The sequence below is a fragment of the Pristis pectinata genome, chromosome 9 (assembly GCF_009764475.1).
Source record: "Pristis pectinata isolate sPriPec2 chromosome 9, sPriPec2.1.pri, whole genome shotgun sequence".
Lineage (NCBI taxonomy): Eukaryota > Metazoa > Chordata > Chondrichthyes > Rhinopristiformes > Pristidae > Pristis > Pristis pectinata.
The window spans coordinates 10,271,403-10,297,626 of record NC_067413.1 but is presented as its reverse complement, the minus strand read 5'-3'; the positions used below and the strand labels follow the sequence as shown (position 1 = coordinate 10,297,626).

General features: G+C 38.7%; 2 protein-coding genes across 9 annotated transcripts in view; one reads left to right on the top strand and one right to left on the bottom strand.

Annotated features, from left to right (window-relative positions):
• The window catches only part of LOC127574209 (melanocortin receptor 5-like), a 286,745-nt gene that overhangs the window by 25,872 nt on the left and 234,649 nt on the right, over positions 1-26,224 (bottom strand). The gene's annotated exons all lie outside the window — the stretch shown is intronic.
• ptpn2b (protein tyrosine phosphatase non-receptor type 2b) overlaps positions 1-26,224 on the top strand; it is a 56,894-nt gene that overhangs the window by 15,615 nt on the left and 15,055 nt on the right. For 6 of the 8 annotated variants that reach the window (XM_052023014.1, XM_052023015.1, XM_052023016.1 and 3 more), the window contains exons 3-5: positions 10,762-10,862; positions 20,833-20,931; positions 24,216-24,353. In XM_052023014.1, coding sequence (XP_051878974.1) covers positions 10,762-10,862; positions 20,833-20,931; positions 24,216-24,353 — 338 coding nt within the window. Of the gene's footprint in view, positions 1-9,991; positions 10,065-10,761; positions 10,863-20,832; positions 20,932-24,215; positions 24,354-26,224 lie in introns of those variants that run through there. The other 2 variants (XM_052023018.1, XM_052023019.1) reach the window with 2 other exon arrangements.

Genomic DNA, 26,224 nt, shown 5'->3' with positions numbered 1-26,224 from the left:
TTGTAGAGTGCCAGCAGAAGGTAGGCCAGGTTCTAGTGTGGCAGTGCATTGCCCAAGCACGTCTTTTTAAATGTACATACCCTGTGAATGTTCAGACACCAGGACCAAGATTGCAACAAAGAATTGGTGCTCTGCAGGGTAGTGCTAAGCAGAGCACTGGTGTATTGTTTAAAGTCTTACTTTGGATGTGGATTTCAGTTACTGAGGTGACAAAATGGTAAACATTATTATTCAAACAGCATTTTTGAATAATTTAGTAAATTTAAATATAGGTCTTGCATTTATAGATGTAAAGTTTTGCCTCCCAAATGACTTTTAATATTATGGATAGAAGAACATGCCATGTACAAGATTTTCAGATTTTAATATGCATGAGGAATGTAAATTATATTTTTACCCAGTATTGTGGTATAGCAATTGGAAATGAGGGAGAAAGAACCAGCTGCACCACAGTGTTAGATAATGTCTTTGGAAATACTTCTGTGTTCTAATGAATTAGTGTTCCTTCTGAAGGCTTGTCATGTAAAAGTCCCATGGCAGGTTTAAATATTTGCTGGTTGGGATTTTTCAGACTGGGTGTTTGATTTTTGTAAGGTTATGATATTTTGTTCTCTAGTTTGAGGAACTAGAATATAACACGACAGCAGACGAACAGGCCCTTTGGCCCACATTGTGCTGAGCATTATGCCACATTAAACTAATATCTTCTGTCAGCACATGATGTATATCCCTCCATTCCCTGCACTTTCATGCAGCTATCTAAAAGCTCTTGTACTTGGATGGGAATGTAGAAATTTTATTTCAAATGCAATTAAACTATCAATGCACCTTGGCCACTTCATATCCAAACCTAGATCGAGACTTCGTGTGTCCTAAGTGATCAGTCGAAACTGACGTCTTCGCTCTAGAGAATCTTTCTCTGGGTTGTGGAAATTTTCTTGCTAACTTGATCCACGTGCTACCCAAACAAAGCTGTTGATCTCAATGCACACAATTATTAAGCTTCTGTTGTATGAATATAAGAGAGCAAGATGAAACAAAACATTAGGAGCATGAATTTGGCTTGTGCATAACATTTTCCTATAAGGAATTTGAAAATTATGCTTCTATTTTAAACTTCTTGAGACTTGATGAACCAGAGGTGCCATTAATTGTGCCAGAGGCAACATTAAAATTATGGTTATTCTAAAAGTCTTTGGTAATTTGTACATTTTTTTTTAATATAAAGTCGACCAATCTGTCATTTTTGTTGATGACCCCCCCGTCAGATTTAAAGTGGCTGGTGTGCAAAGTTGCTTTTAATTAAATTAAGCAACACTAAAACCAGCTTTTCTGGACCCCATCGATGCTGCCACTTGTGGCAGCAGTTGAAGTTGAATTCTATAGTATGTAGCTGAAATTATGGCTCAGCAGTTGGATCCCAGTTAAGTCTGACAACTTAGTGATGGATAGTTGGGTCTTAGTGCCATCGGTGTATTATGAAGGATGTCTCCATGCCTGTTGATAAGGAACCAATTGCAGTTGAGCATTTTGAGGAGACTGGGGATAAAGCAGGATACAGTAATTCATCCATCCCTGAAGTGAAGGAGCCATGTTGTAGTGAGAAGAGCAGTCAAAAGTAGAACTGATCTCGCTATGAGAGTGATAGCGGTTTGGAATTCACTCCCTGAGGGGTGGTAGAGGCAGAAGCACTCGGCACATTTAAAAACTAATTGGATGTGCACTTGAAGAGCTGTGGCCTGCAGAGTTAAGGACCTTGAACTGGAAGATGCGATAGCATGGAGTCCTACAGCATGGAAGCAGGCCCTTAGGCCCAATCGGTCCATGCCGACCAAGATGCCCATCAAACCTAGTCCAATTTCTCTGTGTTGGGGCCCATATCCCTCTAGACCTTTCCTATCCACGTACCTGTTAAAGAGCCTTCTAAATGTTGTTAATGTACATGTCTAGACCACTTCCTCTAGCAGTTCATTCCGTGCATGGACCACCTGGGTGAAAAATATGTCCCTCAAGTTCCCATTAAATCTCTCCCCTCACCTTAAATCTATGCCCTCTACTTCTTGATTTCCCAGTCCTGGGGGAAAAAAGGTCTGTGTGCATTCACCCTCTCTATGCCCCTGATTTTTAAAGCTAAATATAGAACCATGCAAGGGCTACCTTAGCAAACCAGCACTTCCTTACAATATTTCTGAATTTACACGTGTAAAGTTGTAAAGTGTCAGGAGGGATGATGAACTTTATTTTTTTTTAGCTTGCAGGGCTGGTATTAATTACCCATGAGAAGGTAGTTGTGAGTTGCCACCTCGAACCATTGTTGGCCTTCTGGTGAAGGTGTGCCCACAGTATTGTTGCACAAGAGGTTGCAGCAGAAAAATTAAGCAGCGATGAAGAAGTATTTAAAAATCAGGACGGTGTGCAACTTGGAGTGGAAAGTGCAGGTGGTAGTGTTTGTGTATGCTTGAACCATTTGTCTCCCATTGCAAAAGAGGCTGTGGATTTGGGAGGTAGCATCAGAGTAGCCAAAGTGAGTAACTGCAAAGAATTTTGTAGATGGATAGTGTCGAGCTTCTTGAGTGTTGCTGAAACTGAACTCTTCCAGGAAAGTATTTCATCACATTCCTGACTTGTACCTTGTAGATGATGGTAAGTGTTTGGTATATTTGCTGCAGGATACCCAGCCTCTGACTTGTTCTTGTGGACACAGCATTAATGTAGCTAATCTGATTTCATTTCTGAGCAATGGTGACATGTGTTCTTGACGGTAGAGGATTTGGTGATGATAATGCCATTGAATGTCAAGTGTAGGTGGTTAGACTCCCTATTGTTGGAGGTAATCATCATCTGGCACTTTTGTGGTGTTGATATTACTTATCAGTCCATGCCTGGATGTTATTTAGGTCTTGTTGCGTGCAGGTAAAGCTACTTTATTTGTCGAGGAATTGGGAATGGAATTAACAAGCTAAAATCCCCATTTCTGAACTTGATGCAAAGGAAGTCATTAGCAAAGCAGCTGGGTTGGGCAGAGGACACCGAGCAAAGATCCACCTGGAGCTTGGGCTGTTTGACCACTGACAGTCATATTTGTCTATCTTTGTATAAGATACGATTCCAACATAGAACATAACAGCACAGTACAGGCCCTTTGGCCCACAAAGTTGTTCTGACATTTTATCCTGCTCTAAGATCTATCTAACCCTTCCCTCCCACATAGCCATCCATTTCTCTATCATTCATGTGGCTATGTAAGAGTCTCTTGAATGTCCCTAATGTATCTGCCCCCACAACCTCTGCCGGCAGTGCATTCCACACACCCACCACTCTCTGTGTAAAAAAAAAGACATCCCCCTTGTATCTTCCTCCAATCACCTTAAAATTATGTCCCCTTGTGTTGGCCATTGTTGCCCTGGGAAAAAGCCTGAGTGTCCACTCGATCTATGCCTCTTATCATCTTGTACATCTTTATCAAGTCACCTCTCATCCTCCTCCTCTCCAAAGAGAAAAACCCCAGCTCACTCAACCTATCTCATAAGATAACTGTTGAAGTATTTTCCTGTTGGCCTTTTGTGACTGTAAAAGACAGCTTGGCATAGCTAATTTTGGAGTTCTGGGCCTCAGTATAAAAGCTGGGATGTTTGATTCCATGGCTTTTGCTGCAACCAGTGCTCTCTTCCATTTCTTGTTATCATATGGAGTCAATTGAATTGCCTGAAGACTGGCTTCTGCGATGGTGGCTATTGAGGGGATATGTATTGTCCACACATCACTTCTGGGTGAAGATGCTTGTGATACTTCAGCCTTTTCTGTAGCACTCAGATGCTGGGCTTTCTCTGTTGCTGAGGATGTGAATATTCCTGGCGCTTCCCCCTCCTGTTAGTTGTTTAATTGTCCACTATCATTCATGAGGCCCAACGCAAACTAGAGGAACAAAACCTCATATTCTGCCTGGATGGTCTACGACCCAGTGGTATGAACATCTGAATTTTTCAGTTTCAGGTAACCCTCGCCTATTTTTATCTCCCTCTCCAACACACACCCACCGCCCCCCCCCCCCCCCAAAATCTCCTTTTTGATCCTTCAGTCCAACTATTTTTGTCCCCCTTCCCCTACTACCCACACATTTTGCCCACTGGCTGTCTTCGTTTTCTTCTTCCTGTCCCCCACCCCCCAACCTGTTCCTGGTTCCATCTTGCTTTCACCTCTCCCCTACAGATTCCCGTTTTCACCTTGTAGCAGGTAAGTGAGTGTGACAAGCAAGTCTATGCACATTGACGATATTTCAATACTTAAGGTGCTGTTGGTACTGAAATAAAGAACCTGGTCTTTAAATGATCCTGGAGATCTGGATAATTAACAAGGCAAATGAAGCCAATGCAGGCATGTAATTGGTAAATCCAGCTTCCTATGTATGACTTTATTGTCATTTAACTAGTGAAACTGTTGTTATGCTGGCAGGGACTTTCCACGGTGACTCACAGTAGTTAAAAAGAACAGAGTAATGAAAGTAATGGCAATTTCACTATTAATAACATTGAATCACAGAGTCGTAGAGCACAGAATCAGGGCCCTCAGCCCACCCATCTACACTAATTCCATTTACCAACACTTGTTCTGTAGCCTTTTATTCTTTAATGATTCAAGCACACATCTAGATACTTCAATGTTGTGGGAGTCTCGGCCTCCACTCACAGTGCGTTACAACTTCCAACCACCATCTGAGTGAAAAAAAATTGTTATCTGCAAACTCACTAATCAGCCCACCTACATTTTTGTCCAAATCATCACTGATCCTTGTGGAACCCTACTGGTTACAGACCTCCAGTCAGAATAACACCCCTCCATCCCTACCCTCTGTCTTCTATATTTAAATCCAATCTACCAAGTCTCTGTGGATCCCATGTGTCTTAATCTTCTGGATCAGCCTGCCATGACGGAACTTGTCGAAGGCTTTATCAAAGTCCACGTGGACAGCATCCACTCCCCTACACTCATCAATCATTTTCGACACCTTTTTAAAAACAAAATCATGTTTGTAAGGCATGTCCTCTCCCCACAAAGCCATGCAAATGATATTCTGTACCTCGACTGATGATGGCGAGCATCTTGAATGCTGCCTTTATCACTCTCTTTTGTGCTGCTATCTTGAGAGTTTTTTTTTACTTGTCAAGGTCCCTCTGTTTCTCAGTACTCCTTGGGGCCGTACTATTCATTAGGTACGTACTAACCTTATTGACTTAAAAATGTATCACTTTGCACTTAAAATTACTTAACAAAATTGTTTTAACAAAATCAGCAGGTTCACTTTTGGTTATTTCCAACTTTCCAGTGTTCTATTCTCCTATACCATTATGATTAGCATCGTTTGGACTCCTTTTCTTGGGTCCAAAGTTAAATAATTGTTTTCTGTACTAATACCATTTTATGTTTTTTAAAGTTGGTTTATCTTTACTTTTTTGAGAACTGAGTCAATTTGATTTATCTTTTGGCAGATATCTTTTGAAAGAAATCTGAAAAGAAATACAAATCAAATGGGATAGGTGTAGGATATGTGTTCACGTTTGGGTGGTGTAATGGTTCCTTCTAACTATAAAATAGTTAAAGTCCAGAAAACAAGTCTGGTAACTTTGGCAAATATGTGGAATATGATTCAATCATTACTCCGATTGTCCTCTTTCATAATCTACACCATTCTATCGTGCCTCCTGCCAAGTGAGGTCATAAATCAAATGGGATAGGTGTAGGATATGTGTTCACGTTTGGGTGGTGTAATGGTTCCTTCTAACTATAAAATAGTTAAAGTCCAGAAAACAAGTCTGGTAACTTTGGCAAATATGTGGAATATGATTCAATCATTACTCCGATTGTCCTCTTTCATAATCTACACCATTCTATCGTGCCTCCTGCCAAGTGAGGTCATTAGCACTTTTGTTGTGGCTACATATACAGACAATGGGTAAGATATGTGGCAACAATTTTTCTTGCAACATTTAAAAAGCTTCTGTATAAGCACTTCAATTATCGAGATATAGTTGTCTATAGATCAAGTGAATGGGATTAACATAGATAAGTACTTGATGGTGGGCCATTGGGTCTGTTTTTGTGCTCTGACTCTTGAGTCTCATTTCTTTTTGGAGTGCCTACCTTCAAGGGTTTGGATCCTTAGTTGGGAGTCTTCTGTTGTATCTATTTATTTATTCATTTATTTATTGTACAAAGGGATAAATCAGAATACATTAGAAGAGAGGCAAATTGTGTAACTGGGCATATGTTATAACACATGCTGTTTTAGAACAGCAAGCATCACACACAGATGTATCAGTATAAAAAGCATTTATGACAAAATTGTAGAAAAAGGGTCAGATGTGGTTATGACAAATCAGTTGATGTTGATGGAGCACAATGCCCACAGAAATCTAGATAGATAAATGTAAGAAACAGTTCATGGTAAATGTAATTATGGACTTGAATGAATGTGCAAAAACAATATCTGGAACTTTGAAGTTGTGTGACATAGTGGCACACGGTGCCAGAGACCTGTGTTCAGCACTGGCCTCGAGTGCTGTCTGTGGAGTTTGGACATTCTCTTTGTGGGCTTCTTCCAGATGGTCTGGTTTCTTCCTACATTCCAAAGATGTGTGGGTTGGCATGTTAATTGGCCACTGTAAATAGTCCCTAGTGTGTAGTGAGTGGTAGAATCTGATTTTGATGAGAACGTGGGGAGATTTTTTTTAAAAAGGGATTAATATAGGATTGGTGTAAATTGGTAGTTGATAGTTGGCACAGACACAGTGGGCCGATGAAAGGCCATATGCTTTGTCTTTCCAATTCTATGACAATGAGAAAGGTGTCAAAGGCTTACAAATGGTACTGGTAATGTTGGAAAAGATATCAAACAGGAAATTAAAGATGTGTGTAAAAACTAAAGTACTGTAGTAATTATGCATCACGTTAATCTACATATAGACTGGATGAAACCAAATCAGTAATAATATTTGAAGAGGGGGAATCCTGGAGTATGCAGGATGGCTTTTTGGACCAGTATCTTGAGCAGCCAATTAAGGAGTGGATTATCTTGACTAGGTATTGTGCAATCCTCCTGTATGTGGTCCTTTGAAATTGGAGAGTTTCATTGAAAGGCTTTCGTGGATAAGCAATGGCTAGCATTTAAAGAATGAATGGAAGAACTATAATAGTTATTCATTCCTGACTGGTGTAGACACAAAAAAATCAATAAAGTGACCCAACCGTAGCTAGCTAACAAAGGAAGCGTAGTATGAGATCCAAAGAGGAGTCATAAGATTTCCACACAGTGTAGCAATCCTGAGTATTGGAGCAGTTTAGTTCTCAGCACAGAGGATTAAAAAATGATTTGGAGAACAAAAACAGTATGAAAGTCAACTTTTGGAAAACATAAAATTGGACTGTAGGCCCCTGTGGTTAGAAAGGGGGGGAATTCATAATGGGGAAGAGGGAAATGCTAGACTCATTAAACAAATACTTCGGTTCTGTCCTCGGAGAAGAGGATGCAAGTAATCTTCTAGAAATGTTGGATTCTTGGTTCCTTAACAAAGGTGAGGAACTAAAAGAAATTAGCATTAGTAAGAAAGTAGTGGCACTGAAATTGCCTGAATTTGCATTCCAGAGAATTGAAAAATAGGTAATCTTGGAAATAATGATTGCATTGATTGTTATTTTCTAAATTCTATAGCATTTTAGAATAGATCCTGCATATTGGAGGGTGGCATATCTAACCCCACCTATTTTTAAAGAGAAAGGAGGAGAGAAAATGGGAAACTGAAGACTGGCTTGTCTTATTTGCCAGATCTTAGAATGAGAAGGGATCTAATGGAATTCTGTCATGGCTAGAAACTCTGACATGAAGCTGTGATTCCTCATTCTTCATCATATCCAGAGGGCAGGTGGTTTAGGATTAAGATGAGGAGAAATTCGCTTGTTGGGTGGTGAACCTGTGGAATTTGCTAACAGTGTCTGTAGAGACAATTCTCTAAATATTTTTAGGAAAGAGTTGGATAAATTTCCAGATACAAAAGGTATTGAGGTATGGGGAGGGAGCAGGAATATGGTATTGAAAGGGATGATTAGCCATGATCCTATTGAATGTCAGAGCAGGCTCGAAAGGCCAAATCGCCTACTCTGCTCACTTACAATGTTTTCAAAGTAGTTTGTAACAGCTGATTTAAGAACTGCCTCATAAGGACTATGCACAGTCCATGATGAGAATAGCCACAGGATGTATACCTCATTTAGTGATGGTAAAATGCATTAATCTTTTGGCTAACAATTTTAAAGAAAATTTAAGAAATTATTCGAGTTCATGAATGTGCTGTCCCAGCAGTGAAACGGTTAAGCAGCTGTGTTCATGTGTAGGTCGCATCAGGAACTATTCATAGTATTACATTAGTTCGTTTTTCTGAAACAGTGATGTCATCTTTCCGAGAACACCAGAGCTTCAATTTACCAGAAAGTGTAGAACTTTTCCTGTTGACATCTGCAATGTAACCTTTGTAAACATGATTATGGAAATTTTATTGGCCTCTTCATGATGCATATTTAAAAAAAATTTTTTTTGGAAACTATGGCTTATTTATATAACTTGTATATTGCTGCTGTTACATGAATAAAAACCTTTTTTATACAGTATAACAATCCATAATAACTTTGTATTGTCCATAAGTCAGTCTTAAATTGGAGATATTCCATTTAAACTCTTAATTTTGTAAATGTTTAAAAATAAACTTTGAAAGAATAAAATATCCCCATTTTTGGAGAGGAAGCAAGCATAAGCATTCTTTATTATGTAATTTGACTAAGAATCTCGTAAGGAAATGTTTAATTATCAGGAGTATGCAGGTTCTAATTCAAAATGAGATTTTTTAATTCGAGGAACATTTTACTTTTACTGTGATCATTTTTGATTTTAAATACTGGTAGGCAGATTGAGCCTTTCTGTTTTCAACTTTATCTTGAATTGATTAGTATTAAAATACAGTGGAGGGAAATATAGATATAAAATACATTTTGTTGCTTTTGTGTGGTTATAATGTCAGCTTGTGGGATCCCACATGTATATGTCATTCATTATGCACTCCATTGTTCCATTCAGACCATGTGCTACAAAAAGTTTTGGGACTTTTGCCAAATCATTTTTTCTGCTTTTACTCTGGGATTGCTCACTTTGAGTTTGTGTTCTGTATGTTTTCAATATATTTTGAGTCTAGATTCTGTGTGTAGACAGATCCAGATGTCTGGAATAGGAAGGTTGTGTTTTAGGGTTTTGTAATGTGATTTTCATGTAAGGGTGTCACAGGATTCTGAAAAATAATTAATTGCAATGCGTAAGCAGTCACTGGGTTCAAAAGAATTGTCGATGATGCGTCCAACTTGCAAAGTCAAACCCATCTATAGACTTTAATATTCTTTAACAAAATTTCATATGATGTTCCTATTGTCTGAATTGATATTTCCATGCAGTGCTCCAGGAGTGCAGTGCTCCAGGAGTGCAGTGCTCTGCTTTCCAGTTGAGTTGGAAGTATTTAACTAATCTTTATTGCTCACATTATGCCACCACAAACAGACTAACTGGTCATTTTATATTGCTTACTGTTTTGTGACTTTGCTGGAAATAAAATGACTTGCTTCAGCAATTGACTAAACTTCTGAAGTAGTTTTAATACTGTCTGAAGTTTGCTGGATAGCAGTGCATCATTTTAAAAGATCCCTGGTAATGAAGCATAATTTGAATGTAGGATTCCCTTTCTCCTTTGAATAATAGGGAAAAAAAACTTGCAGTTTTTAAACTACATCTGTGAGTGTGAGATAGTTTCTACAAATTAGAATATACAGGCTATCAAGTTGAGAACATTTTGTGGGGTGGGGGAGTGGTGTTCAAAGATGTTAGTTGGGAATAGATTTTGAGGCCATCTGCATGGTGGAGATGATCAACTAAAATTGGTGGTAAGTGACACTTGGTTTCAGGTTGTGGCTTACTAGCTGTGGCTAATTAAGCATCTTGGACAATGCTGACTGGAATGCTTGTCTTTTAATGTGTAAGTTGGATCTTATGATGTGCCTAGCATACAGTTTATTATTTTAGGATTGTGCTTGGTGTGGTGTACCTTCTGTGGTTTCTCTTATATCAACTGACAGTGCAGTCAAAGAGGATGCACAGTAATTTTTTTCTGTATTTTGATATTACTGGGGCAGTGAGAGGTGCTCACTTAGGCTGCTGGATCTGTTCTTCAGTCAATACAATATTGTGGCTGCCAGAGATTACGGGATACCTTGGGGAAACCAAATTTTGCTTTGCAACCCACAGGCTTAATACCACTACAAAATGGACCAGAACTTTGGGACGATCAGAGAAGGGTCAGGAGTGGGGTTGGTGGCTGCCCAATCTGTCTCTGAGAAATTCTAACTTGTTTTGAGTTCATGTGAATGTTCAATTTCCAATGCTCTATTCTTCTTGAATTAATAAGAATTAAGCATTTTCTTAGGCCACCTGTTTTAAGAAGCCATTATCCACTACTCCCAGGACAAGTGTATTCTGAACAAAACTATTGATTTGAAATTGCTCAGTCTCTTTTATTTAATTCCATTTGCTGCCTGAAATTCCAATCCAGATCCACCAACCATTTTGAAGTTTTAATAATAACGACAGTTTAATATTCAATATAAAATAACGTGGTCCAGAATGTTAATTTTGGTTTGACATCTGTTAATTTTTTTTTTACTTTTTAATTGTAGTTGACCACAGCCGTGTTAAGCTTCAGAAAGCAGATAATGATTATATCAATGCAAGTCTAATTATCATGGAAGAGGCCCAGAGAAACTACATTTTAACCCAGGTAGGTAGACACAGAATAAGCCACAAAGAGTGAATGTTGCCTGGTGTGATTGAGAATATTAAAATTTCTGCTGTAGGATTGTGTGTGGGGGGAGGGGGAACTGTGTTGATATCCAATTATTTTACCTTCACCCTAAATGAACAGGGAAAATGTAATGTTACTTGTAAAATTGTAATGCCACACGAGCTTTCACTAACAGCATATCTCCATGCCTGGTTTGGGGAGGACATTTATTTTGGTATTTATGTGTGGGGAGGTTGGCTTAACTTCTTAGCAGTTTCAAACTTTGCAAATTCACTGTTCCTGAAACTTGTTTTTCTCATGATCACAAGTGCTTGACTGAGACCTTTGCAGCCTCATCCAACTTCTTTCAGTTTGGTTAAACAAATTATGACAAGTGGAGAGATTTTATTGCATCTAATAAAAGGCAATATTGTTTTTCTATGTGTTTCTTGTTGGAATGCATAATTTGGTTTTGTTTTCACAGCGTTTAGGTGATGCTGGCAAGACCAGCAACTATTGCCACCTTGAACTGCTCCTGTGTATATGACAAAAAATACTAGATAGTGTTGTGAATAGTGGAGAGGATAATGATGGGTTGCAGTAGGGTATATTTAGGTAGAATGTGCAGTTTAATATGGAGAAGTGTAAGGTGATGTATCCTCATAAGAAGAATGAGGAGATGCAATATAGAATAAAGCATCCTGTTCTGAAAGGGCTGCAGGAACAGAAGGATCTGGGACTATGGATTAAACATTCATAAGGCAGGATACACAGCCTGCCATTCAGTGTAAACCTGTCCATACTGGCCATTTATGCTCCACTCAAGCTTCCTCCCTCTCCATCTAAATCTATCAGGTCATCCTAACGTAAGTGTGCATAAATCATTGGACATAGGGTAAATTGAGAAAACTCTTGAGGCAGGGATAATAGCTAGAATTGCCAGTAGAACTATTATTGATAAATTCTGGTTTCTGCCTTTTGTAGCAAGGAAGTGAAGGCATTAGAGAGTGTCCAGTTAAGATTTGTGAGAATGGTTTCTGAGATGAGATTATACAGTTAGAATGATAGATTTGGGAGGCAGGGACTATTTTCTTTGGGGAGAGGGAGGAAGGTTAAGGGGAGATTTGATCCAAGTATATAAAATGATAAGGTGTCTGCACTGACTGGGTAGTGGGAGACTCTTTCCTTTGGAGCAGTTGAGGACTAGCGATCACAGGAACAAAATACAGGGCATCCCTGGGTTAAGAACAGCCAACTGATGGACGTCCCCGACAGATGAATGAGCTCCCATAATATTAAATTCAAAAGTCTGGCGTACACGTATATACATTCAAACATCAGAATTAGTTTTCTCTCTCACTCCACTTTTAGTAATTGCTCTTTCTTATCAATCTTGTGTGTTTTTGATGCCATTCATTACAATACTGTGGAGGTGTAGTTACCATATTGAGTGAGTTTTGTGTATTTTCCACCTTGAGGATAAAATCAACGTACAGACGTCACTAAAAACAGAACTCATTTGTTACCCGGGGATGGCCTGTAAAGGGGAAGAGAATTATGAGTGATTTGAGGAAAAGTGCCCTCTGGTCAGAACCTGGAATGCTGCAAATATGGTAGAGGCAGGTTACGTTGTGGCTTTCGAGAGAGAATTGGGTAGATGCATGGTGGAGAAGTTGTTGTAAGACTATGGAGAAGAGGTGAGAAAGTGGAAATATAGAATTGCTCTGGTCACAGATATAATGAGGCCCAATTATCACCTCTTGTGCGGTAACCATTCTATAATTCTATGATTTTTTTTTTTAGTTGCTCTGCGCCAGTGGTGGAACCAATAATTGATTAGTGTAGTAAGTGTCATACCATTCAGGTAGGGTGCTTTATTTCTAGATGGTGTTGAGTTGCTTGAGTGTTTTTGGAGCTGCATTCATCAAGGTAAGTGGAATGTATTCTTTCATGATCCTAATTTCTCCTTGATGGTGGAAAGGCTTTGGTCCTCGGTGAATCATTCACTGCAGTATACCCAGCCTCTCTCCTGATCATAGAATGTCAAGTTGATTCAGTTAGATGCTGTCTGGTTAGTAATAGTCTCCCATTACTCCTGTGGTGCAAATATAACTTGCCAGATATCAGCCCATGCTTGATTGTAGTTGAGGTCTTGATGCATAACTGTTTCACTTGTTGATGAGTTGGAAATGGAATTGAACCTTGTGTAATCTGTGAACATCCTCCACTTCTGACTTAAAAGGAGGACCACGGATGAAGCAGCTGAAGTTGCTTGGGTCCTAGCACACTGGTCTGAGGAGCTCCTGAAGAACACCTTGTCTCTGACATTCAACCTTTTTCCCAAGTTTGTACCAAAGTTGTGGTGATTGGTGATGAGTGCTCCTGGTGAAATGTAAATTAAGCATCTCTGAACAAGTTATTGGTGATTTAAGAGCTGCTTGAAGGCACTTTCAATGATTCTTGCATCACTTGATACCTGACTGAACAATAATTAGCCGGATTGGATTCTTGTTGACGTGGCGTACCTCAACGATTTTCCACATTGTGTGCACACCAGTTTTCAAATTGTACTGGATCAATTTGGCTAGAGGTGCAACTGCTTCTGGTGCAGATGTGTTCAGTGTTATAGCTTGGATATTGTCCATTCCCACAGCCTTTACTGTACCAGAACTTTAGTTTCTTACTGACACATGGATCAAATCATATTGACTCAAGATCTGTGATAGTGGGGATCTCTACAAATTGAAGTTGCAAATGCTTTGCTCTTTATTTTAGCAATCGTAGAATGTTCTGCATTTTGTTGAAGATGAACATTTTGTTGAAGTCTGCCACTGCTAATGACTAGATGTGGGAAAACTGCAGAGCTTTGATACAATCTGTTGGCTATGGGAATACATTGCTCTGCTGGATTGGTTTTTCCTGTTTAGTTTGCCTGCCTTGCAACATCATGGTTGGCTCATCAGTTTGGGTATTGCCTTGAATTTTGATGGGCCTGAGTTTGAACTTGTCCTTGGGTGCTGAATATGTGGAGTCTGCGTATCCTCCCCATGACTGCATGGGATTCTGGGTGCTCCAGTTTCCTCCCATGTCCCAAAGATATATTCATAGGTTAGTTAGTCACTGTAACTTGCCCTTTAATGTAGATAAATGGAGAGTATATAGGCATGTGGGAGAAAATTAATTGTGGGTCTACAGGGAAATAAGAAGGAATGGAATTGTTGGGATTGGTGTGTAGGGAGTTAGTATGGATCTGATGGGCCAAATGCACTTCGGTGTCAAGCATAGTAAGTAAGGCATGTTTGTTGCTGCTCTTGTGTATTCTGTATTGATCAGGGGGGAATCCCCTGGCTCTCTCAGTGTCAGACACTTAGGACCTCTCTCATGCCCCCCTTCTCTTCCCACCCCCCCCCCCCCCCCCCCAAATCCAGAGAATATTTTGTGTCTTTGCTAACTTCAGTGAATCTTCCTAGCGTTCTTCACCATGGAAGAACACTCATTTATCAGCTGAGTGAGTATGGCAGGTTTCCTTTCTCAAGTTTGGTCACCTGTCATGAGTCTTTGATGTTAATGACTCTCAGGATTAAACCCTCCTGCAGTACAGTGGACTGTTGTGCTGGTGGACAGAGTATACATGACACAGTGGCATGAGTTTGTGGCAATGTAGTGGTTTCATGGCCACTATTCCTGAGACCGGTTGTTTTGATTTAAATCGTAGCTGATTTGTTTCACTGAATTCAAGTTCCACAACTGCCACTGTAGGATTTGAACTTGCTTCTTGGAACTGTTAGTCCAGGCATCTAAGTAACTGGTCTGGTAAATTAACCACTGTGTCGTAACTGTACTCTGAGATTTGTCACTATGTATATGAAGTGAGTCTCCTCTGAATATCTTGGTATAGGAGAGCAAACTTGTTGAAAGAGAGAAAAGCAGTCCTGGCCAAGACTTGTTCTCAAAGTGGTTGCAAGTATTTTGCAGCATTTCCTGGTGTTTCATTGTTAAGTGTTTATGTCAGTGATTTGGGAGTAGAGGGGTTAATGTCCAAAGTATAAATGATCTGAAAATTTAAGATAACCAAGATACCAGGAAGTTGCAAAGAAATACTGTAAGGTGGTCATACTGGCAAGGTGGTGACAATTGCAATTTGAGGTCAGTAAATCTGAAATGGTATGGTTTGTGTTGGTTTTAATTTTACTCTTTGGAAAACAGTACAGAATTTTACAAGGCATTAAAAAAAAATTAGAACATAAAAAATGTAGGATTAGTGTAAATGGGTTGATGGCTGGCATGAACCCAAAGGGCCTGTTTCTGTTTTGTATTTATGTAGAAGGCCCTTCAGCCCTTCTAGCATGCTTTTCCATTCGGTCAGATCATGGTTCATCTTTCAGTTCCATGCTACCTTCCTGCACTAATTCCATACATCTTCATTCCCCTGGTGTCTAAAAATATATTGTTTTTTTTAAAAGTTCTCCATGGGGTAGAGCAAGAGATCTAATACAAAGGTCGAGACTTTTGTTGGAGCATAGTAGAAGATTATTGAGGCAAGAAAGAAAAGCACAGATTCACTATGACATAATCTGGTGTGAAGAAATATAAATTCATTTATTCTCAGCAAAGAAATTCTCTCAAGTCTATTTTTATGTCATGCTTTACACACAGACCTTGAATTCCAATGTGCAGAATTCTGCACAACAATAAAACATTAGGTGTGTCGCTATGTTACCAAATGCAATGGGAGAAGAAGGTTAGATACTTGCCACACAAGTTTTGCATGTTCATTTTCCAGTAGTATGGTGAAGACTTTCTCCATATCAGGCACATCACCAATTAAGTAAACTTTGCAATTGTTCTTGCAGTTCCCTGCCTTAGGATAGCCTTGAAACTAAATGATATGTCATTTCCATATTTAAAAGATCACTTTCCCTGTGGAAATTGAATAGAAGGGTTAGGATAAATGGAGCCTGAGGAAGAATTGCAGATGTTACTTTCGATTTCTCATTCTGTGGATGTGGTTTGGCTACCTTATTAAAGCATGATGGGTATGTTCTTTTTGCACTGAAGGAATCTGAATCATTTCTATACTTGTTTAAAAAAAACAGGTCCTAAGATAAGGTCTCCATACACTGATTTGGTGGAAGGCTATGTATATTAAATAGTATACATGTACCTTGTGTGAAGGTCAGATTGACTGTTGTATTCACTGTCAAATTGTTACTTTCACCAGATTGTGCCTTGCTGAAAATGGCCACCAGCCCTTATTGCGCTGTGCCATTTTTGTCTGTGTCAGAGAGAGATGCAGACTCCCTGATTACATAACAGGTGAGGGTATCAAGTTTTACAGAATGGAAGATCTGGCATTTGATTGTGGTTCTGTTTGGAGTGAGTTGACTTCAGCCATGCAGCCATTCAAAGCTTGCAGTGTACTTTTGTGCTGATGAAGGGAAAATTTGATCGAGGTTTCCACCCTCTGTTAATGTCCTGTGACACAATTCCATGTATGAGCCTAGGTTTCACAAAGACAAAGTTGACAGTGATAGTCTGCTTTTACATAACTGACCTTTTAATAGCCACTTGGATGAGTGTAGAAAATTTGAACAGCTTTCATTGTACTGCAATACAATAAGAAATGGAAGAGGAAGAGGAAAAAATTCAGGTGAACATGGTTGCCAAATAAACTCCCATACTTAGATTGGAGCTTATTTAAATCTTGTTTGAATTTGTGATAACATTGAAATCCTTGGGTACTTGTTAAAAAGTTTAAAAAAAAAAGGTCCTTTTTCCATTTCATTCCTTCTCGTATATCTGTAATATTTCTTGGTTTCTAGGTAAAGTTATTGAATTTACACACTTTGATGTTTTGGCAGTTTGGGAAATGGCTTCTGAGGTTGTGAAAGACAGCTGGGAACACAAGGGTTAACGACTTGCAGTGTAAGGGTTAATAGTATGCTTTTTAGTATGGTTCTCACTGTGAAAGGATTTTCAAGGTAAAGAATGATTTCATTATGGTGTGATTTAGTTATGTATAGTTTTAATAGCAGGTGCAAGTAGGAAGAAGTTTTTATACCTATATCTTGTTATGTATGAAACTTTATGTAAACAATTGCCTGTGTAAGAGTAGTTTCTCACCTAGTGTTCCCACGAAAAAGGGTATAAAAATATGCTGTAGCCGAGCCTTCTTTGAGTGGGTGTCGGTATAGAGTTAGAGTTACATGGTTACTCTGTCTCTGTATTTTTCTTACTCCTGCTAGCGAAAGCTAATAAAGCATTTATCGTAAGTTCTTTGGTTCTTCTGCTGTCTGATTCTTTCCAGAAGCGCGGATTGTCTTTGACAAGGTTAATCCTACATGCCAGCTGGTAGTGATGTTATTGAAACTGAAGAAACTTGCCATCCACAAGACTAATCTGTTCAACCCACAAAAGTGTGAAGTGATACACTTCGGAAGATCAAAGTTGAAGGCAGATTACAAGGTTAATTGCAGGACTCTTAGCAGTGTGGAGGAACAGAGGGATCTGGGGGTCCACGTCCATAGATCCCTCAACGTTGCCGCACAGGTCAATAGGGTTATTAGGGTATTGAGTTCAAGAGCAGCGAGGTAATGTTGCAGCTCTATAGAACTCTAGACCACACTTGGAGTATTGTGTTCAGTTCTGGTTGCCTCATTATAGGAAGGATGTGGAAGCTTTAGGGAGGGTGCAATGGAGATTTAGCAGGCTGTCGCCTGGTTTGGCAAGCATGTCTTATGAGGATAGGTTGAGTGAGCTAGGGCTTTTCTCTTTGGAGAGAAGGGGGGATGAGAGGTGACTTGATAGAGGTGTACAAGATGAGGAGAGGCATAGATCGAGTGAACATTCAGACTTTTTCCCAGGGTGGAAATGGCTTACATGAAGGGGCATAATTTTAAGGTGATTGGAGGAAGGTATAAAGGAGATGTCAGAAGTAAGTTTTTTTTACACAGTGGTGGGTGTGTGGAACGCACTGCTAGCAGAGGTTGTGGGGGCAGATACATCAGGGACATTTAAGAGACTCTTAGATAGGCACATGAATGATAGAGAAATGGAGGGAAGGATTAACATTTGGGAGGGAAGGGTTAGATAGATATTGGAGCAGGATAAAATGTCGGCACAACATTGTAGGCTTAAGGGCCTGTTCTGTGTTCTATGTTCAAATACAAGCCTTGTTGTGAGTGGGACTTGAGCTCTATTTGACAGGTTAATATTGCATCAGTAAATCAATTGTGTTGTACTGAAATTTAGCATATTGACCTTCACTGGCTCTTTGATTTATTGTGAACTTCATGACTAAATAAGGATACAAATAACAATGTCACAGTGTAGAAGTATTACAGCTTGTATTCTGAGATGCTTGCACTCTGGTATTAACACTGACAACTCTTAATGTTCTGGTATCATTTTAGCACTGCTGATTAGCTCTAAATAGCAGAAGGGCAATTTCTTTTAATTTGAAGATATGTCAACACAACTGATCTTTTGGCCTGAAGTTTTCTTCAATTTTCTTCTGATGCAAAATCATATTGCATCTAAGTTTTAAATCTTCAGTTCTTTATATAATCATTTTGTTCCACTGCAATTAAAAAAAATTCAGTCTGCTGCTTGTGGAACCACTGGTGCAATAGGGTTGATAACAAAAGTCCAATTTATTTTGAATAGTATTGTATTAAACATACGTATAAAACAAAATATTATAAATACTTCATGTACTTGTAGCTGAACAGATGATTAATTTGATGCTGTCTAAAAACGAGCTCCTCTTGAAAGAATACACAGTTACTGTACTGCTGCAAGTGCTGTGGTCAACTACTAAACAAATGTTTCTGAAGCAACATGTATTAACTGCTAGGACACCACTGGTCCAAGCTATTCATGGTCTTAAATCACTATCTGCCTTAAAGTTTCTTTACAGATGCGAGCCTTCTGTTAGAGAAATAAGGGCCAATTCATATTTCAGAATGATCTTGCATCATTATCAGTCATGATAATCATGACTGCAGTGCATCTACAATTAAATGTTTGCTATTTTCAAGCTTTTAGCAAGAAATGAGAGAATATTTAGTTGAAGTACACAAAACTGAAATGCACAAAGATAAAACAGCTTTTTTCCCTTAGCAAAGAAGTCAGTGGTTTTTAGGGCATCAATTTAAATTAATTGGTAAATTACATAAGGACTTGGGAACAGGAGGTCATCATCTGGCCTTTGAGGCTGTCCTGCCTTTCATCAAGATCATGGCTGAAATTCTAACTCATTGCTATTCTCCTGCACTATCCCATATCCCTTGATTCCCTTAAAATCGTGAACTCTATTTATCTCTTTTTCAAATGAAATTGATGACTAAGCCTCAAGCCTCAGAGAGAATTCCAAAGATTCAGTACTCATTGAGTGAAGAAACTTCTCCTCATCTCATTTGTAAAAAGTTTACCCTTTATTCTTAGATTATTACCTTCTGGTTCTCAATTCCTCAGCCAGGGGAAGCCACCTTCCTGCATCCATTCTGTTGAGCTCTGCTGATATTAAAAATTGTAAGTTTCAATGAGATCACCTCTTAATTTCTCTAAACTCTGAAAAATGAAGGACTACTGAATTTTAATCCCTCATCATATGGCAAACCTGCCATCCCAGGAACTAGTCTAGTGAATCTTTATACTCACATTGTGGCAAGTATATCTTTTTGTAGATAAGAGGACCAAAATATACATTATACTCCCAGGTGCATTCTCACCAAGCCCTATATAATCGCAGTAAGACACCTTTATTCCTCTACTCAAATCCTCTTGCAATGGAAGCCAAGATTCTATTTGTGCTCCCAATTCCTTGCTGTACTTTCAGTAACTTGTGTACAAGGACCTAGGTTCTTTTGAACACAATTTCCCAATTTCTCAACATTTTAAAAACTATTCTGCTTTTCTGTGTTCTCTACCAAAGCTCATTTTTCAATGTTTCATCTTGTTGCTCACTCGATTAGGTTTCAAGAGAATGCACACAAGCAGAACTTCATATTACCCTTGCATATTTGAGGTGGGGGGGGGGGATTGTGTGAACGAAGTAACTGAATACTAATTTAAAGGAATATTTTGAAATCTAATAATGTTTGACACCTAGTCTGTCCTCGTTACTATTTTAGCTGGAGTAACAGAGCAGGATCTACCCATGGGAATATACCTTCAAATGTACTCGTCACAAAATAAAAAGAGGAAAAAATGGAATTTTAAAAAATGTTTTATCTAAGTTCTGAAAGCTTTTATTTAAATCTAAACCTTTCCAAAAAAAAGTAATTGGAATATAATTTTTATTAAAGTAGTAAAATTTATTTTTGCATCATGTACTCTGTTCTGTTACAGGAGACTGCAGATGCTGGAACCTGCTGCAAAACGCACAAAATACTGGAGGAACTCAGTGGGTCAGGTAGCACCTAAGAAGGGAAATGGACAGTCGATGTTTCGGGTTGAGGCCCTTCATCCTGACTGTGCCGAAGAAACATTATTGTCATTGCTGTTACGTATTGTCAATTGGCAGATGAAGGGTCTCGACTTCGGAATGTAAGGACTTAGGAACAGGAGGTCATCATCTGGCCTTTGAGACTGTACGTGAGTTAGAAGTTCAAAATGTTGACTGTTCATTCCCTACTGTAGATGTTGCCTGACCTGAGTTCCTCCACCATTTTGTGTACTTTTCTGTTCTGTTACAACTTTACTGCAGCAATTGCAGAATTTCATGGGCAACTTGGGACAGACAGAAGCTGAGAGCACCCCATACATTGCTAAACTGAAAGTTTTGCCTTTTTATTAGTTGTGTTTGGTGTTTCAGTAAAATCACAAAGTAATTTAAAAGTATCATTTATTGTCACTGGAAAATGAAAAACTTCAGATTCGTAGGTACAGCAGTCCCTCATATTATACATGCAGTACTTTTTTAAAAAAAATTACATCAATTTCATTGTTTGTGTTCTTCTAACAGGGTCCACTTCCCAATTCATGTGGACATTTCTGGCAAATGGTATGGGAACAAAAAAGCAGAGCAGTTGTGATGCTCAATCGTGTCATGGAAAAGGGATCAGTAAGTGAAAGATAAAGTATTAATATTTGTAAATTAAGTTTATGTAAATAGTAATTTGTAATTTCCATTTGTATTGTACAGTGTGAACATAGGAGGATCTTGTCCTTCCACTGTGTTGAGATGAATGAGTTAATCGGCCTGATGTTGATTTGTGTTTGGAAGCAGAATCCTTGCATGATTTTCCTGTTCTCGTGTATGCAACCTTGAGAAGGCATTGAGTAATGACTGCTGTGCCTGAGAAGCATTACTGACAGTGCTATTGCATATTGTCAACTGACAGGTTGTTTTGTTTATGATTTTTGTCAGGAAAGATGAGTTATACAGAAACACAGAAAATATGAGCAAGAGTAGCCATTCAGAACTCTGAACTTGCACCGCCATGTAGTACTAAGGGTGGTCACGCCAAGGTTCTTTTATTATTGTAACAAGTCATTCTTGCTCATGTACTTGTATCCTCATGCTTGCTGTACCTGCATGCTTGCTTGCAGTGATTGGTGTTCAAAAAAACCCAAGTCTCTTTATAGATTAACACATTGAACCACCATTTGACTAATACTTTGCCTTTCTGATTTTCCTGCCAAATTGGATAACTACGCATTTATCCACATTATTTGCCACATTTTTGCCTATTCACTCAATCTAAGTTACCTTGAATTCTCCTCTCAATTCATAATTCCACCCAGTTTAATGTCATCAGCAAACCTCAAAATATTGCATTTGGTTCCCTCATCTAAATCGTTGATGTATTTTCTGAATAACTTGTGGCTTAAGCACTGAATCCATTGCTACCCCACAAGTTACTGCCTGCCACCCAAATAAAAGGCTACTGTATTATTATTGCTTCCTGTCCATAATTAATTTTCAATCCATGCCAGGACATTACTCCCAATGCCATCAAATTTAATTTTGCATGCTAACTTCTGTGGGACTTTATCAAAAGCTTTCTGGAAATTCAAGTATATCATATCTACTGGTTCGTGCTTAATTGTTCTTTCAATTACATCTTAAAAATATAATTCCAGTTGGTTTGTTAAACACTGTTTACCTTTCAGAAATCTGTGTTGACTTTGTTTAATCCCTTTGGTATTTTCTAAGTATCCTGTTATCTAATCCTTTGTCATAGCCTCTAGCCTTCGTCCATTTTAAATGTTAGGCTGACTGGTCTGTAGTTCCTGTTTTCTCTCCCTCCTTTTTATAAATTAGAGTTCTATTTACTACCCTCCAATATACAAGAACTGTTCATGATAAAATGAATTCTGATGAATGATAACCAATGCATTAATTATTTCTATGGCTACCTCCTTTAGTACTCTGTGATGCAAGTTACCAGGCCTGGTGATTTTTTTTTCTTTTGGCTTCCATTGTCATTAATTTCCCCTAAATTATTTTCTTACTAATAGTAATTTCCTTTAGCTTTTGCTTAAGTAGTTTGGCTTTTCCCCTTTTAAGAATTCCTGTTTCTCACTGTCGGGACCAATACTTGATTTCACTTTTTTTATATAATTTTGGAAACTTTTACAGTCTACTTTTCTGTTCCCTGCAACTTTACTTTTGCTCTTTTAATCTTTTTTTATGTTTCTCTTGCTGTAAACTAAACTGTCCCCAGTGCTCAGGTTTGTTGTTTTGTTTGGCAATCGTGTATAACTTTGGATCTTGAGGTTAACAGCCTCTCAAACCCCACTATTGTATCTGCTTCCACCACTACCCCTGGTAGCCTACCACTGTTTATAATTGTATAGGTTATCATCATTCATGATTACTGTTGTACCCTTTTTCCATGCATCTTTAATTTCCAGTTTGACACCATGCTTCTTAGGAGGTCTGCAGACAACTATCAATATCTTCTGGCCCTTTGCACTACTTGGCTCCACCCAGACTCATTCCACTTTAATATTCTGAACTAATCTTTCTAAACTAGCTTCATCCTTTACTAATAATGCCGTTCATCTCCTTTTCCATTCTATATGTCCTTCCTAACCATTTAATGTTCTTGGATATTCAATTCCCAGCCTTGGTTGCGTTGCAACCATATCTCTGTAATGAAAATCATATCTTTTACGTTGCACTGTTAATTTGTTCACCTTATTACGGATGCTTCATGCTTTTAGATACAGCACCTTTAGATTTGTATTTTTAACCTTAGACATTTTAACTATTTTACTAACAAGTGGTTGTTCCATTGAAATCCATCATCTTGTTGGCAGATCTCTTTAAGAAAACTACAGACAAGTCTGTACTTGTGGACTTTGTGGGGTTGTTTTTGCCCAATATCAAGTACATATTCTTCTTAGTAAAACAGACAATTTTTAATGAAAGTTGGAGAGCTTTGAGTGTACATTGGCAGAACCATGGCTTGGGAATCTAGGCCTGCTGAAGTTTTATGCAAATGTAACAGTAAAACTTAGTCAATATACTGGTAGACATGTTCCTGCTTGTCCAGCTAACAATATTGCTTATTAAGGGATTTTCTTGCAAGACAATCTGGATCTCAGTAAGAAAAATTTTTATGATAACGTTGCCACATGATGGAGTAGGTGAAGATAGGAGAATTTGTTTCCCAATTTTTTGAAAATTTTAGCAATGCTGAAGCAATGTAATCAGCTGCTCAATGTGTTTCTTAAAATGCATGTTGAAAACGTTTATCTGAAAGCACATAACTACAGCTGACTTCCTACAATCACCCACTAAATGCGTTGGTGTTCCCTGCTGGATGGTTCCATGAGACCTCCATTTATCTTGCTCTGTTGATCATTTTCATTTCTGACCCAAAATAATAAATTTTTCCCAGCAATTTGTACTACAATCATTACATTTTTTTACCAAATGCAGTGAGGATTTTTTCTAATTTTGTGCTCTTATTCTAAAGTTTGGTTAGAGTTTCTCCAAACTGACAGAATTAGAGGCATCTCATAATTTTTGACAAGTAAGTGACATAACTTTCCCAATAAATTGCCCCCTGAGATTGCCCTAAAACTTAAATGTAGACATGTTTAATTGAAACAGTGCTTGTATGACTTTATATTTTGCCATCATGCTGACAGTGTTAACATGCAACAGGTAGCACAGAATATTAGAGATCTTCCTCCAGATAAGATTAGATAAAGTTCCTGTTGAATTTTCTATTCTCCTCTCCTGTGCAACTGCCAAGTAAAATATTGAGTACAAATAGACTTCATCTGAATTCAATTTAATTAATGTGCCTGTACCATAATAACTATTTACAGCTTTTTAAATGATGTGGTTTGTTGGAACGTGGAACTTAAATGTAATCTTTTGCATTGCAGGTAAAATGTGAAAAGTATTGGCCAAGCACGAAAGAGGAAACAATGTCATTTGGAGATACTGAGTTCAGTTTAAGATTGTTATGTGAAGATATAAAATCATACTACACTGTGCGGCAGCTGCTATTGCAGAGAACCTCTGTAAGGGCATTCTTAACTGAAGTTGTGGTTGTGATATTTAAAAGGGTTTGATTTCATAGAATTGTATAACATAGAAACAGGCCATTCAACCTAACTCATTCACACTGACCGGTGGGCATCCTTCCATATTAATCCTATTGCCTGCCACTTGGTCCATAGCCCTCTGTGCTTAAGCAATTCAAGTGCTCTACTACTCTCTTAGGCAGTGAATTCCAGGTGCTCACCACTCTCTGGGTGAAGAAAGTTTTATAAAGAACATAACTTCCCTACTTCAGTATTCACTGCCCTGACCAATGAAAGCCAGTATCCCATATGCCTTCCTAACCATGTTATCTACTTGTGTACACCAAGGTCCCCTGCTTCTCAATACTACTTAAGGCCCTACCATTCATTGGTATATGTCCTGGCCTCATTAGGTGCTCCCAAAAATGCATCACCTCGCATTTGTCTGGATTAAACACATCTGCCCTTTTTCAGCCAACACACTGATATCTCTCTGCAGTCTAAGGCTACCTTCCATGTTATCAACTTTGGCAATCTTTGTGTCATCCATATATTTACTGATCTTGCTTCCCACATCTGCATCCAAGTATTTCTGGTATATTACAGATAGCAACAGTCCCAGCACAGATCCTTGTGGGACACCACTTGTCACAGGCATCCAATCGCGGAAGCTATCTCCATCACCCTCTGTCTCCTATTGCCAAACCAGTTTTGGATCCAGTTTGCCAATTTGTCCAAGATCCCATGGGCTTAATCTTTTGGACTAATCTCCCATGCAGATCCATTTAAGTTGGTATTGGTTTATTATTGTCACTTGTACCGAGATACAGTGGGGAAAAACTTGTCTTGCATACCGATCGTACAGATCAATTCATTACACAATGCAGTTACATTGAGTTAGTATCTACTGCAATTCTGTCATCGATCCACTTTGTTACCTCTTCAAAGAATTCAATCAAATTGGTTAGACAGAATCTGCTTTTGACAAAGCCCTTTTGGCTGCTTCTGTTAGTCCCTGCCTTTCCAAGTGATCATTAATCCTCTCCCTCAGAATTTTTTCTATGATCTTCCCTATCACTGATGTTATGCTCACAGGTCTGTAGTTACCAGGATTTTTCTGCTATCTTTCTTGAAAAGTGGGGCCATATTTGCTGTCCTTCAGTCATATGGTACTTCATGTGTCCAGCTAAAATTTAAAAATCTCAGCCAGAGCCCCAGCTATTTCTTCCCTTTGCTCTTGTATCAAACTGTCATATGTCCCATCTGGTCCTGGGGAATTATCCATCTGTAAACCTGCCAAGGCATTGAATTTCTAGAGTCTTGCACTTGACTTTCACTGAATTCTTCAACTATAAAGACTATTTACTTTGTGAACACTGAAAAGTATTCATCTCAACCTCGCCTATATCTTCTGGCTCCATGCATCGATTGTCTCTAATGGACCATGCTTTTTATTTCCAGGTTATTATCTTGCTCTTAGATAATGCCTTTGGACTTGACTTAATCCTGTCTGCCAGTGATTTCTCGTGACCCCTCTGAGTCTTCCCAATTTCCTTTTTAAGTGCTTCCCTACATTTTTTATACTCATGACAGGCCTCCCTGTCATTAATTCCCTGGACCTTCATGTGCTTTTTTTTCCTCTATCCAAATCTCAATATCCCTCAACATCCAGGCTTCCCTATGTGTGTTAGCCCTGGCTTTTACTCTCTCAGGAACATGTTGGCCTTGAACTAACATGTTCCTGTAAGAGTAAAAGCCAGGGCTAACACATATAGGGAAGCCTGGATGTTGAGGGATATTGCTGTTTCTCCTTTGAATGCTTCTCACTGTGCAGATGTGGACTTGCCGGCAAGTAGATGCTCCCATTC